Genomic DNA, 14,915 nt, shown 5'->3' on the forward strand with positions numbered 1-14,915 from the left:
TAGTTATTCACGTCGGTGTCTTACTCCAACCTCGCTCGCTTCCTATACAATCACAACGCGCATCGTACAGGGCAAAAGATTTTTTCGCGATTTTCTTTGTAAAAATTAGGGTGTCTGCCTTACACAAGGGCGCGTGGTACACAAGTAAATACGGTATATAGTGTGTGTGTGTGTGTGTGTGTGTGTGTGTGTATATATAAAAACCCATCATGGGCGTGTGGGAATTGGATACGTTTTTCTTTGTTGAATCCAGATAGAATAAGCTTAATGCAGTATTCCCTTTTATTGATTGGTATTGATATTTAAGTAATAAACATTTCAGTGACCACACAGTGTTTACAATAAAAGCAATTAAGTCCATGGCACACACAAAAATTGCTGATTTGCAGTGTCCTATTGCAGAGACAGGATAATTCTTTGAAGTTAGCCAATGTTGGAGATGTGGGTTCTAATTAGTTGGTGTCAGTTTTGAAAGACTATTGCTTCTTCTAGAATTTGGTGTTGTGGTGTCATACTACTAACTGGCTGTTGTGAGCTGTGTTTTATTGCTGGCAGCAACAAAGTTCATTTAAAACAAATACATTTATCCACACTGACATTCAGTTTAATGTATGCACATGTATAATGCATTAGCATATGTAGATCTTACGCTACATGAATACAGTGCCCTCTGTAATGTTTAGCATTAAACAGTTATGGTGGCAATTGTGCCAAAAAAAAGGTGTTATTTCTACATGCTGTGAACGAAAAATATTTAAATACCCTCAAAGTCTGCACCTTAATCTTGTCTGAACTGTTTGATTTGTAATTTGAAACTGGCGCAGAGGGCTAAATGAAGGAAAAATGTCTTTGTCCCAAATATTATGGAAGACGCTGTACATACTATGGGACATGATGATTTCAGATGCAGTTTGAATAATGCATACCAGACAGTAGTGAGCTAGCATGTAAAACATATGCAGCACCAGATTGATACTGAGGTACCACTAAAGTGCTCATGTAACAAAACAGATCTTTTTTTACTTATTTTTGCCTAGCATACAGCATTTAAGTTTGTCTCATTTGTGCCATCTAGAGACAAGTGACATATGTGATACATGTTTGATGGGGATGTGCTGGGCATAATTACCTACCCAATTAAACTCGCATATAAAGGAAAAGATATATGCATTGAATTGGGATTGTTTGTCTGTGGGTAGCACTGTCTCCCTGCCCTGAACTCTAATTCAGCTTCCAGATTTAACAATGTAGCTTTTTAGCCTTTCCAGGCTGTGATTAATTTAACATGGACCAATGTCTTCCCTTTCCACTTAACCCTTATATAACCAATATCTTTCATTAATGGCAGTTTGGTAGCAATTTATGCTTTTTTTTTTTCTTTTTCTATTATGTTAAACATTTTTTGTTAATCTTTAAGTTTACTGTCAACACAGTGCATCAGTTCTCTCAATTAATCAAAAATCATTTTACGTGCCTTTTGCTTCCAACCCTGCTTTGGTATTATAGCAGTGATTTGTTTTAAAGAATTTTCTTAACATTGTAGTGCTTAATGCATCTCAAAATTCATTAACAACTTGGGGTTCCTCCTCCTACCTACTAGTACAAATGGAGTTCTAGATAACAGTAAAATTAACTGTAGCCATGTACAACATTGTACAACATTGTACATGTAGTTTGACTTGTGTAGCATCTGAAATATATTTGTTGGTCTAAATAACCCGCTTGAAAAGGCTAGGCAACTAAAACAAAGAGATCTGTTTAGTATGTGTACGATGTCCTACTTTAGCATATTTCACTGTATTTGTACAAAATGCCTTTTAGTGTCTCTGAAATTCTTCTATTCGCACTTAACATGCTTGCTTACTAACTGAAGTAAAATGCAACACAACACAGTGTAATTGGACAAGAGAAACTTGTCAGTTTCTGGTCGTGGTTCAATTTGTGATTTTTTTAAAAACATGATGCTGTTAAATTCCATTCGGTTTAGTTTTGTATAGCTGTATTGATTAAATACAGGCTGGAGGTGCTTGCACATATTTACAACTAAAATGTAATAAAAGAAAATTTGATACACCTATGTATGTAAGCATACAGTAAATGGAATAAATTACTTAATTAGGCTAATTTTTATATTTAAATCATTTTAAGCACCTCATCCATCTTGTGGAACCAGTGTTGTAAGCCATGTATTGTAGTGAAGTATTGCAGGGATGTGTTAATCACATAAAGGAAAAGAAGCAGTTAAATTTTACTCAAATAAAATTATTAAATGAATTTGCCACTCTAGGGCCATTTCTTGGTGTGTACAGTGCTGCTGGAATAGCGTTCACTCATGTGTTTTTTTGTTTTTTTTTTTCTTTCTTTCAAGAAACCTAATTCAAATGAGATGTCTCAAAGATTTGCTTAAGCCACAAATTGCATATTTTCCTGTTTTCTTGATATGGGTTTTTAGATATTTGTAGCTTCAGACAATACTATTGGTGTGGGTTTTACTTGCTTTACTAGTTGAGATTCTTATTAGTAATAGCTTTTTAGAGCACAAGGGTTTATTTAAGGGGGCATACATTACTTTGCTTAAAAATGTAAACCCTTGAGTGCTTTTTTTTTTTTTTTTACCTTGGCCAAATTAAACTGAACTGTAAATTATTTAACTAACAGTATTGAAATTCTGTTTTGTGTGTGTGTTTGTGGGTTCTTCAAATCATGGTATATAAATATAGTATTAAGGAAGTACATTTTGATGGATTAAATGGTACCAATATATTGCAATTTATAGAAATTTGTTTGATACTTTTAATAGGGCTGTCAGAGAATGAAAATTCGATTTGTTTAAAAAAGATTTTATTCAAGGCAAAAGCAGACTTTCAATTGTAAACTTTTTTTTTTTTTTTTTTTAAATCCTCACTAATTTTGGCATCGGCTTACACCACAAGTATTATGCAAAGCAACGGTATTTTACAGATCTGTTTTTGCGCTTCTCTTCTATGATTATCCTTTTGGTAATTTTGAATGGTTGGCTTATCTTCATTAGTAAAACTTTCACAATGTAGTGGTTTTTCTTTTTCTGTGCTCTGCATTTTAATCTACAACTGTGCTCTTCAGTTTTTCTAAACACTAAGACCTCATTAAAGCAAATGGAAAATAACTAATAAATCAGATTTTTCCTTTCTTTACAATGCTTTAATCTCTCCATTTTAAAAAGTCTTGTCAGTATCTGTAAACACGCTGTGTCTCACAATTAGTCTGTATTATACGTAGCTGCTGGTTTCATACGTAATGTCTAAAACAGTGAGGTCTAATTAGAAATAATCTAGCCACATTTTAAAAAAAAATTTTGTTGCATCTGCAAAAAATGGGTTTGGGGGGGCGGGCTGGAGGAAGTAAACTGTACAGACCCTAACTTGATACTGTGATGATCCTACTTTTCCAGGTAAGTCCACAGGTCACTGACTGGTTTTTCAACTGAATGCTGTGAGATATATATATATATATACAGCTGTAGACAGACAGACTTACTATATCTATATGTGTGTGTGTGTGTACCCTGCTGCTGCCCCCCATTGGACACCTCCAAATAATAAAACAAGTCTGACTTGCCTGCTCTTTTAACCTTGCTTGCTATTCTCACCCTGTCATCTTATTAAATGACCCGTGTATTCCTCCTGATCTTAAACCACTTAGCTGGTTTGTTGTGAAAGCACTGCTACGTATCCTGTACCACCTTTCATTCAGCTTCTTCTATGGAGGTGGCCTGTGCCCTCAAAAAGTGCTTCCCCGGGCTCTATCTACACCCTACTTTTCCGTTCCTCATAATTGTTCATAGAGCAGCAAGATATATCACAATACATTTGTAGCTCAAGGCACCAGTGGAGTGTACAAACAGGACCCAAGCAACATTTTTCAAAAGCAAGTATGCAAAAAAAAAAAAAAAATGTAGAGAAGTGCATTGACCGCATATGTGGCTCATAAGGATTTAAGCTCCTTTTCACACAAAATCACTAAACTAAGTTCCATCTGTTATCCAAACCACTATCTTCTAACTACAGGGTCATGGGGGGTCCGCTGGAGCCAATCCCAGCCAACACAGGGCACAAGGCAGGAAATAAACCCTGGGCAGTGTATACACACACACACACACACACACTAGGGACAATTTAGAATCGCCAATGCACCTAACCTGAGTGTCTTTGGACTGTGGGAGGAAACCCAGAGAGACATGGGGAGAACATGCAAACTCCACGCAAGGAGGACCCGGGAAGCGAACCCGGGCCTTCTAACTGCGAGGCAGCAGTGCTACCGTAGCGCTACCACTGCGCCTCCGTGCCTCCCAACCTAAGTTCCAATATATCCAAATGCTTAATTGTTTCTAATTTGATTATTCAGAACTTATATTTTGGCTAATTTGACAGCCCTATATAGTATACATATGTAGCCCTTTCTGATCTAGCATATAGAAAGCAAGAGCTATTTAAAAAAAAAAAACTGAAATAACATACCTGTTAAGAAATTCTTTAGCAAAAAAAGGAGAAAACTGCAGCCATCAGGGTTATATATAGATAGTAGAACTGCACTCTTAAAAATAATGGGAAAATCGGAGTACCACAGAGTACAACTGGCAGTATTAACGCCATCCAGCAAAACATGCCTTTTAATGGAGCAAGCCAGTAAAATTACTTATTATAAATGCGTGCTCCTTAAATATTAAAAAGAATTATGCTTCCTTTTAAACGTGTCACCTTGTGGGTGTCATTTAAAAATCATGTAACTCTTTATGATAGCCCTACATTAACTGTAAGTAAACTTTGGTTTTTATATGAAGACATGCCAAAACCATTTTTTTACATTCCCATTCACAACTCCTCCATGATTATTCAACTATGTGATTTTTTTTTTTTTTTTTCATCTCAGCTCACACTTGAAGCAGAAAGTTCTGTTTCTTTTGGGTTATTTGGCAAATTAAAAATAGCTCACACAAACATAATTGTTGAAATAACTACTTGCTGTGTCGCAGACATGCACAATTTTCTATTGGATGAGGCAGAAACTATGGCACTGCATATTTTGTTTTGGGAGTTGGTCTGTATAAATGTTGCTGATATTTCTGCTAAAATGGCTGGCAAATTACAATATCTTATACTCGATTATTCTAATATTTGTGAAATTTAATTTTATGTTAAAGGTACTAACAGTCTTTCTGAAACTGGTGGGGAATGAATCAAAAGCCTTGTGATTGATGTAATTTCTTTAGGCCAAACTGTGCTTGGTTTTTTTAAAGCAGTCCATATGGAAAGAGACGAGGGGTGGCAGTTAGAAAATGCATTTTCTGTATTCAAGCTTAAAGAACTGCATTTACAAATGAAATGTAATGTAGAAGATTGATAGTTTGTTACACTAATAAACTACACAATAAACAGATGCCGTGACTGTCTGTTCTCTTAAGATGAGCACTGAATATTTTGGCATACGTACTGCTCCCAAATATTTTTCTTCTATTTCTTCTAATAAAGAATAAATTGATATATTCTTCTTGTTGCTGGCACCTTTTAAACTCCAAGTTACTGTTTTACAAATTTTAAAGCCTTCATGATTTAAAAAAAAGACAGCGATGTCAATCTGAGTGGCCCACACAAGTTTAAAACTCAGGATTTTATTAACAAAATTGATGAACTAAATACATAATTCATGTTTAGAAGTAAGTGAACAAATGAGCATGCTAGTTTATATTAAGGGTACAAGCAGAAGGCTGTGTTTATGAAACTGGAGTTTGTACTGCGTGTAACCGTATGTGTACACTGAAGTTTTGATTCTATGTAGTTCGAAGACTGGTTGCTATGTAAGCACATATTGTTGGCACGTGTTTGGATTGGCCGGATTAATTCAACCGTTGCCGTTCAAGCACTGTATTATATTTCAAACCAGTAACGGTGTTCTGCACGATAACGTGCAGGGAATACATTTGACTTGAGCATTCCTAGTTTTCATCCTTTCTTTGTACGTTTAGCATTCGTTTGCTCAGAGGTTGATGTGCTTACTGCTTCCTGAGCAGCTCGCCTTTTCTCCACTGTAGTGGCCCACTTCTCTTCTTTCGTCTGCATCTTTTCGCATTAAAACTGATTAAGTCAGTATTTGTGTTGCAGTTACTTCATGTTTTCCTTAATTTTTCACTTAAGCTGGCACTTAAGTCGGCACTTAAGTCTTCAATCTGCCTCAAGAATGATTTAAGATATGAAGAGATATAGGAAGTGATGGCGAAGGTGATAGGGATGAGAACTGCGCCCATACACATGCGCCACACAGCCGTCCTGCTGGCTGCTGCCAAGAGTTGATTCTATAATAAAAAGAGGAATAACCTTGGAGGTTAATCATCACCCCCAATAGCAGATAGTAGCCGGTCACGTAGTATATGTGTACCAAATTTCAGGTGAATAGATCAAATGGTTTGCAAGCTACAGGTGATTTCAAACCCTGGACAGAGAAATGGACAGCCACGGTAGTGTTATTATATTAGAAGATTTTGTTATTAACGAGTGCTATTGTGAAAAAACATAAAATTAAAGATGAATGCCATGTTTTTACAAATGTTTAAAGTAAAGCACTGTGCCAAATATGCCATGGCAGTCTTGCAGTTTTTGAGGCGTTCAATTTGAAGAATTACAGCAAAAAGTTAATTTTATTTGCTGCTTTTTTGTGTACCAAAGTTATATGACTAATGTATTTTTGTGTGAAAATAATATTCATTATTTAGCAAATTTAGGTTTTTGGCACATGAGGCCTGTTGATGTCTATGTGGCCCTCTTAGAGAAAAGTTTGCCCACCTCTGCACTACGGAAATAAGGTAGTACTAGATGCGTAGTTCATTTTATTTCCATTACATTTTTTCCCCTAAAAGTTCATAAAGCCACTTAAAAGTAGTGGTTCTTGTAGCAGGTTTTTCCTGCCTAATTTGGGTTGTCTGTCTTTTTTAATTTAGACAAAAGTAAAACAAATATACACGTTTGACTGCATCTATTTCTAGCAGTCTTTGTTGAAACTTTTTTCTAATTTGTATCAAGAAGTGCTTCATGTACAACATATAAAAAGTTATTTTCTGCTTGGCTGTGTTATTAAGATATGCAAAGCAGCAGTGCACCGATATGTGTGTGTGCTGCTAAGATGATAATGCAGGTATTTTTTACTTCAATAAAATAATCCAATTAAATACATATTAAGGTGCTCATTACTTTAAAAATTTGGACTATGTAACGCACATTGCTTTTCATGTGTTACCCTACTGCTGTTGAGAGCTGTTGAGAGTGTGCTACTGAGTTTCACTGTACATTCTGCTCATCAACAAGCTTAGCGATTTTTTTTTTTTTCCAAATACAGAGATTATTTCAACTAGTGGAAGGAATAATGTGATCAGCTGAAAATTTCCCCGACAAAAATGCGATCTTGTGGACTCATCCACCATATTCTACATTTGGCTGCTTGGAAGTGTGTGTGAAGTTAACACATCCACAAGTCAGTGCAGCAGACATGCACAGGATACAAAATCCTAAACTGTAATTTGGTGAAGGCTTTACCTAGTCGTATAAACCGGGTAACTCGCTGAGAAATCTGCTTTTAATCCGGTTTCTGTGAAAAACTGGGTTATTAAAGCACATGACAAACACACAGACACACACTTGGTGTGTTTATATCAGGTTGGCTTGCTCACCTAGCCCTTCATCCTACTTGAGCTGCTGGACAGTTACTAGGTATAAAAATGTTTATGGTATAGATATAGTTTTGCCATTTATCATTTCAAGTACTTAACCTGGTTTATTTGCACATTTTATGAATGTTTTGTGACAGATGCCATCTTAAATGTGCAGACAATGATAGTTCATTATTTGCAATAAGATTCCAAATGCTTCCTTGGCACAAAGATTTGTACATGAGTATTTTGCCAAGCTTCTGAGACTCTAATCTTAAAATTCTCATATTACTAGTAGTTGCTGCAACAGTAAATCATGCCCTGAAACATCTTGAGTAGCAGTGACCACAAGTCCATGTGTTCTGCCAATTTAATACATTGTTTTTCTTTGTGCTCTTTCCTCAAGGACTAACAATATAAACTGCAGGATTCCAGAATGTTGAATCTATAATAATAAAAGGCAAAGCCCTCACTCACTCACTCATCACTAATTCTCCAACTTCCCGTGTAGGTAGAAGGCTGAAATTTGGCAGGCTTATTCCTTACAGCTTACTTACAAAAGTTAAGCAGGTTTCATTTCAAAATTCTACGCGTAACGGTCAACAACGTCCGCCATGTTGAACTTTCTTATTCATGGCCCCATCTTCACGAAATTTGGTAGGTGGCTTACCTGCGCTAAACGAAACCAATGTACGTACTTATTTCGGTGGTATGTCGCCACTGTCAGCCGCCATATTGAACTTTCCAACAGTCTTTGTTACTTATGGGCCCATCTTCAAGAAATTTGGTACACAGGTTCACAACACTAACTGAATCCTACTTACATACATATTTACGTCCATAGCCTGCAGCTCGGTCACCGTGTGAGGCGGCGTTGGGTCCCCCACCCCAACGCCTCCCACGTTGTTGGCTGCCTGCCTATATACAGTAAGGCCGTCCATCGCTCCAGTCTCTACATTCCCTTCCTTGCTTCGCCACGGGATTCACGTCTCCCTGCTGATAACTACAGCCTTTTTATTTAATTCACGGCTTCTCCGCTGTTTTATTGTTCGTTTATTACGATTATAGTTATTGTGTAGGTATTTTAGACTTACTTTACATTGTTCAGGTACCCATTTCCTTTATCATTCCAACCCTACCCCCATTAACATGTCTATCGAGGTGATCACCATCGATCAAAGAACTGTCACTTACCGAGTTGTTTCCGTGCCCAGAGATGGCACCTACCTTTTCCATTCTCTTTGTTACATATTGCACGGCCATATCAGGCTCGCTCTTGATATCCAGAGGAACATTGTGTCTTATGTATTGAATGAGTGGGACAGGTTCAAGGTGTGCACTGATGACGGTACAGGAGATAATTATACTACACAGGAGAACTAGAAGAGTGAAATGCTTAAGCCCTTCACCTATGGTTCTGCATTGCGAGTTGATGGCTGCCGGTGAATTGTTCGGTTGTCGCTTTCAAGTGTACCGAAATGGCCAAATATTTTACACCTTTCAACAACCGCCAATGCCTCTTAAACATCTTAGATTCACAGGTGACGATTTCAGTAGTGGACAGTTTGATGTTTATGAATGTTATCAATGAAACTGGTTGTATGCTTACAACGCTTGACAGATGCCGAATGTCTCTTCAACACAAGTCCTGCAAATACTGTCGTAATTGAAACAAACCATGAAACTCAAACCAATTATGACAGCAGCAATCCAAGCTGTGAGATTTGAAACAAGATTACTGTTCACAAGGCCAACTGTAAGTTGCATGCTTAAGAGTAAGCTCAGCGCACAGCTTGGTCATGTTACAACCGGAGGGCCGAACTTACAATGTGGTATACAAAGAGATCCTTAACAAATAATTATTGGTATATTTTCCCTCAGTTTAAAAAGGTTTAATTTTCTTAATAAAAATTTTAAGGCAGTACTTCGCATTTTGCTAGTTAGTTAATATTGAAATCCTTAATGTTGGAATCTAAGTATTCATCCTTTTTTTTTTTTTTTTTTTATAGAACAAATTCTGTACAACATAAAACAGGAGTACAAGCGTATGCAGAAGCGTAGACATCTAGAGACCAGTTTTCAGCAATCGGACTCTTGCTGTTCAGCTGAAGCACATCCCAATGCATCCATCCTTGGTGGACCTACTTTGCCAGGTACTGTACTGTATCTTCTTTTAATCCTCTTTTTAGACACTTGGCAAGTTTGTTTAAATTAATTTCCTATATAATTTATCACCTGGGCAGCACAGTTGTGTACTGGGTACTGGTGTTTTCCTGCACTATGTAATATTCTGGCCTGTCGTAACCTATATGGAGTGGTTATATTCTGCCAGTGTCTGTGTGGGGTCTTCCCTGGGCAGCACTTTAACTTGCAGATCTAAAAATTATATTAACTTTTAAAATGCCAACTCTAAATTGGCCCCATTTAAGGGAATTTACTGGAGTTTACTTTGGGCTCTACTGCTGCTGTATCAAGAGTTGGATCCTGGCTGATGCTGTTGGAAAGGGCTATAGTTCTTTAGTGACCCTGAATTAGGTTGTGTAATTTCATAAAACTTATGGATGGAGTTTTAAATATTTTTGGATGTTTTTATCTTATGTTTAAGTGGTGTTTTGGGGGAGAAGGAGATTATATTTCAAAAGTAGAATTTTAATATCTGCTTTAGTGTGATTTTTAAGCCTGGAGTGTTAGTCATAGTTCTTTTTATGGTCCTTACTGCTATAGTTTGAATTAATTTGTATTCAGAGCTATGAATTATGTATTACTGTAGTGTGTTCAACTTGATGCAAATGAATTGTCTTTGCAGTATGTATCCTTTAGATTATGGCTAGTTTTCAGTTTTGCAGCATCAAGCAGTAGAGTGGAGCCATTAGTAGTGTGACAAGTAAATGTTAAATCGTTGACAATAGTCAAGTTTCGCAATAAGTAGGCCAGCCTTGTACAGATGTTGCTCCTGCCTTGTGCCATATGATTACAGGGATAGATTTAATATAACCCTTGACCCTGCCCTAAACGCACACCTATGAGTTGATAAAATATATGGATGAGTCGGGGAAAACTAAAGTTCATGGCATTACTTAAGGTTTACAGCGCTTAATTATGTATTGCTTCCCAGCAGAATTGCCACCCACTAAACTGCGTCTCACCACTGCAAATTTTAAGGGCAGTTGAATTCGCTAATCCTCTGTCTCGTTTTACTAATGCATTTAAAAATGCAGTTGAAGAATCAATTTTTGTTAAATAATGCTGAGTGGGACCTGCATACAAATAAAGTTTATAAGCCACATCTATTAATGGAAATGTTAAAAGAGAAAGAAAATATGAGTTGGTCCCGTGACCGAGTCTTGAGATAGCGAACAGAACAAGTTTCCAGTTTAATTTTACAAAGAAGATTAATACTTTACTGTAGTTTTTAAACTGAACTGCTGCCATGATTTTCTTGTTTACTGTATTTGTGCCAAAGTCTGCATTGAACAAATAAATGGAAGTTTGTTTTCATTGTTAGTTGTAATGAATTTAACCATATCTTAGATTTTGAATATATATATATATATATATATATATATATATATATATATATATATATATATATATCTATATATAATAAATGTATGGTATATATATATATATATATATATATATATATATATATATATATATATATATATATATATATATATATATATATATATATATATATATATATAATATGTATATGTGTGTGTGTTGCTCCCACCCCACCGTTGGCTTATATAGTAGTTGATCTTTTTAGCAGTGACTGTCAAATAACTTTAACCCCTCCTTCCTACCAGGGTCATCTTCTGGTTCACTGTCACCAGCTAAAAAAGATCAGCCATTATTCACTTTGCGACAAGTTGGAATGATATGTGAACGCTTGCTAAAAGAACGTGAAGACAAAATACGGGAAGAGTATGAAGAAATTTTAACTACAAAACTGGCAGGTACATACTTTTTTTTTAATTAATAACAAAATATCAATTATCCTTGTAGATTCATATTAATTTTGTATCTTTTTTTTTTTTTTTCCTCCTTACAGAACAATATGATGCATTTGTGAAGTTCACACATGATCAGTTAATGCGAAGATTTGGAGAACAGCCTGCCAGTTGTAAGTGTATTACTTTTTATTTATGTATGTGTGTGTGTGTTTTAGTGTAAATGTAGACGTTTTCACAGGGGCAAACATAAATGGTTCTCTAGAATGGGGCTTAGGAAGAGGATAAAACTTCATACAGTGTGATTCCACTCCTGTGTGAGGGAGCTGGGTGGTTATGTAACAACATGGTTGAGAAGCAGCACAGTTACCCACATTCCAAAAATAGACTCTTAAAAAATGTAAGAGATTTCTAGTAGGGTTGGCCACTGCACATATACTGTAACTTGACCAATTTTCGGTTTAGCTACAAAATGCATGAAACAGAATCAAGATTCTGGGTCCAGGGGTAAGATGTGGCCAGTTGGTAGACTTTGTTGGTTTCATCATGGATTACATGAAATAGAGGGTGATTCTAATGGGTATGGCACCAGGCTATGAATTATTATTACTGTCTTAATAAAGAAGCAGTCCAAACTAAATGGAGATCACCGAATTCCTGGATAAATGTACAAATGAGTGAGGCATTGTGCTGTTCTTTAGGGACTGTCAGCGGGCGGCAGAACAATTACTGCGAAACACTGAAAAGGAAATTACTGCAATCGCCCTTGCAATGCTTGCAGATACCTTTGCCATTATGGAGTGTCGCGTCAATCTGTGTTTGCAAGAAGGAGGTGACCATTTCCAACACGGAATGTGATTGGATCATTTACACATCTATAATGTTTGCACTGCATTTATTTAGTTTCTGTCGCTTCATTATTACGTGAGTAACGCATCATAACTTTGGGGCCTGACCCATTAGAATCTCCCTCTATAAACTTTCCACGAAAAACCTTTTTCTCATGAGTGCTAGCTGTACACTTACTTTGGCTGTTGTGCATTCTACTATGAATCTAAACATTTTGTAGAGCAGTGCACAGCATACAGCCCACACCCACTACTGCACTAAATTGTATTGCGAGTCAAATTCAGGTCCATCTGGAGGACAAGTCTTGAAAGATGCTTAGCTTAATAGTTTCAGAGGAGTAGCACAATTTGCATTACTGCATAGGAGGGTAGTTTGTGCATCATCTTTTTCAAAATTTTGAAACTGAAAAGCATTGGAATACTTTAGTTTTACTTTAAGGTCACTGACAAAGCACCGAAAGATAAAATGGCTAAGTGTATAGAAATAAGCACACTTGCAACCTTTCATACAACATATTAATGATAAATTTTGAGCAAAAGGCCAATATCCTGAAAATGCTCAGCACATAACTGCCAGTGTTGAAGATGAAGCACCATGCTGAGTATTGTAATTACAGTACGTTTGTAGACAGCTGTCTGACAGAATACAAATCTCATAATATAAACGTGCAGCAAGAGTTGCTGTAACAATCAAAGCAAAATTGTTTAAACTAGGGTTAGCTAAAATTAGCAGCATGGTGTTGAGCACTGCCATCTCACACGTGCAGTTCTGGGCTTGAAATCTGCGCATGGGGATTGTGAATTTGCTTGTTGTTCCCATTTGTACATTAGGCTTTTTACAGGTATTTTTGTGTTAATTTCACATACCAAAAAGTGTGTGCGTTATCAGTTTTAATTTGGAATTGTGGGGGTGTACTAATCCTGCAGTGAACTACATCCCTATACAGGGCTAAATTCCTGTCTTGTGTGTAGTACTGGCAGGACATGCTCTGCACCCCATGGCCCTGAACTAACTTAAGGATGTATGGTAATGTTGCATAAAATCAAATCATACTTAAATTCGTGGAGCTTTCATGGTTTATTTCTTTATCAGTGAATGGAAAGAACCCTTTTGGTTTTCCATATTCCATACTTAACATGAAGAGCTGTGCAGCAATTTATTTGCCAGGCCAGCACAAATTCTTTTACACTTCCTTGTGTAATGTTGTAGTCCTTTTTTCCTCCCAGAATAAACTTTTTTTTTTTTTTTTTCTTTCTTTAAATTGCAAGCACTAGCATACACACGGAAGTATGTTTGTTTTGACAGCAAGTATCTACATTGACTCATTAACAGGAAGTGGCCAAAACCTCTGACAAGTCATATTTTGTGTTTCTCCCCCATTTCAACAGCTGCATACAGCTGTAAAATAGTGGCATTTAACTCCTTGCGTTCTGTGCCTTTGCACATAACTTTATTTTTCAAAAATATTGCCATATTAACGTGTGTATGACCTCTGCTGTTTATTGCATTTCCTAGAACAAAAATACGTTTCTACCTCATATGATATTGCGCATTTTGGAATTGAGCATGTAATAAACTGAAGACAGAGCAGTCTGTATACTGTTAATAGATGGAATTAATTTATTACAACCCTTTGTTCTTGATTAATAAGAGAATGTCCGGTAATCTATAGTAGATAAATAAAATGGTGGTGTTTGATTTACTAATAATGTGTTTCCTTTCCAACAGATGTCTCCTGAATACAACATTTGACATTGCTGGTTCCTTTTTATTGCTGCAATTTCTGCATTTTTAATTCAAGAATTGCAGAAGTGCCATATTTCCCCTGTGGGCACAGGCTGTTTAAAGCTTTTGTCGCTGGTAACCACTTATTCTTCAGCAACTGGTTTTTTTGGAGTGCTCCCTGATGTTAATGTTCATATGGACCTCTGCTATTACTACTTTACCAGTGACCACCTATGTTTCATTTGCTGTATTAAAATTGATTAGGCTTTTCTGATTCTTTTTACAAATGGCTGGAAGTCCAGTTCATGCCCTTCATGATCTTGTATGTATAATGAAGCATTGTAGAATGCCATGTAATTTTTGCAGATCAGTTCTCTATATTTTAGAATGAATTTGAGGGAGGGCATTGGTGTTGAGGAATACAATGTGAATTCCTCATGCTGCAGGTGCCTGTGGTGGCTTCTTTTACTTCAGAACTTAAACAAGGCATTTGTGATGCTTGGACATTTATTGAATTTACGATAGGTTAACTCATTTTATTTTTTTTTATTTATTCTAGCATACTTTAACAGATTTTTTTCTGCATTTTTTTTTTCCATTGTACAATTGTTTTACTGGCCATATAGTGTAATAAACCTTAGTTAAAAAACAGTGGTTTACATTCAGTGGTGTTCAGTGTTTAATTCCTGTCTTCCATTATTTGTTAATCT

At 36.3% G+C, this 14,915-nt stretch overlaps 1 protein-coding gene across 1 annotated transcript in view; it reads left to right on the forward strand.

Annotated features, from left to right (window-relative positions):
• akirin2 (akirin 2) overlaps positions 1 to 14,915 on the forward strand; it is a 36,427-nt gene extending 21,512 nt beyond the window's left edge. Inside the window, exons 2-5 of the mRNA XM_039748006.1 lie at positions 9,685 to 9,828; positions 11,488 to 11,637; positions 11,733 to 11,804; positions 14,209 to 14,915. Of these exons, the coding sequence (XP_039603940.1) occupies positions 9,685 to 9,828; positions 11,488 to 11,637; positions 11,733 to 11,804; positions 14,209 to 14,219 (377 nt within the window). The 3' untranslated portion in view covers positions 14,220 to 14,915. The remainder of the gene's footprint in view (positions 1 to 9,684; positions 9,829 to 11,487; positions 11,638 to 11,732; positions 11,805 to 14,208) is intronic.

This window comes from Polypterus senegalus, chromosome 3, assembly GCF_016835505.1.
Source record: "Polypterus senegalus isolate Bchr_013 chromosome 3, ASM1683550v1, whole genome shotgun sequence".
NCBI lineage: Eukaryota > Metazoa > Chordata > Cladistia > Polypteriformes > Polypteridae > Polypterus > Polypterus senegalus.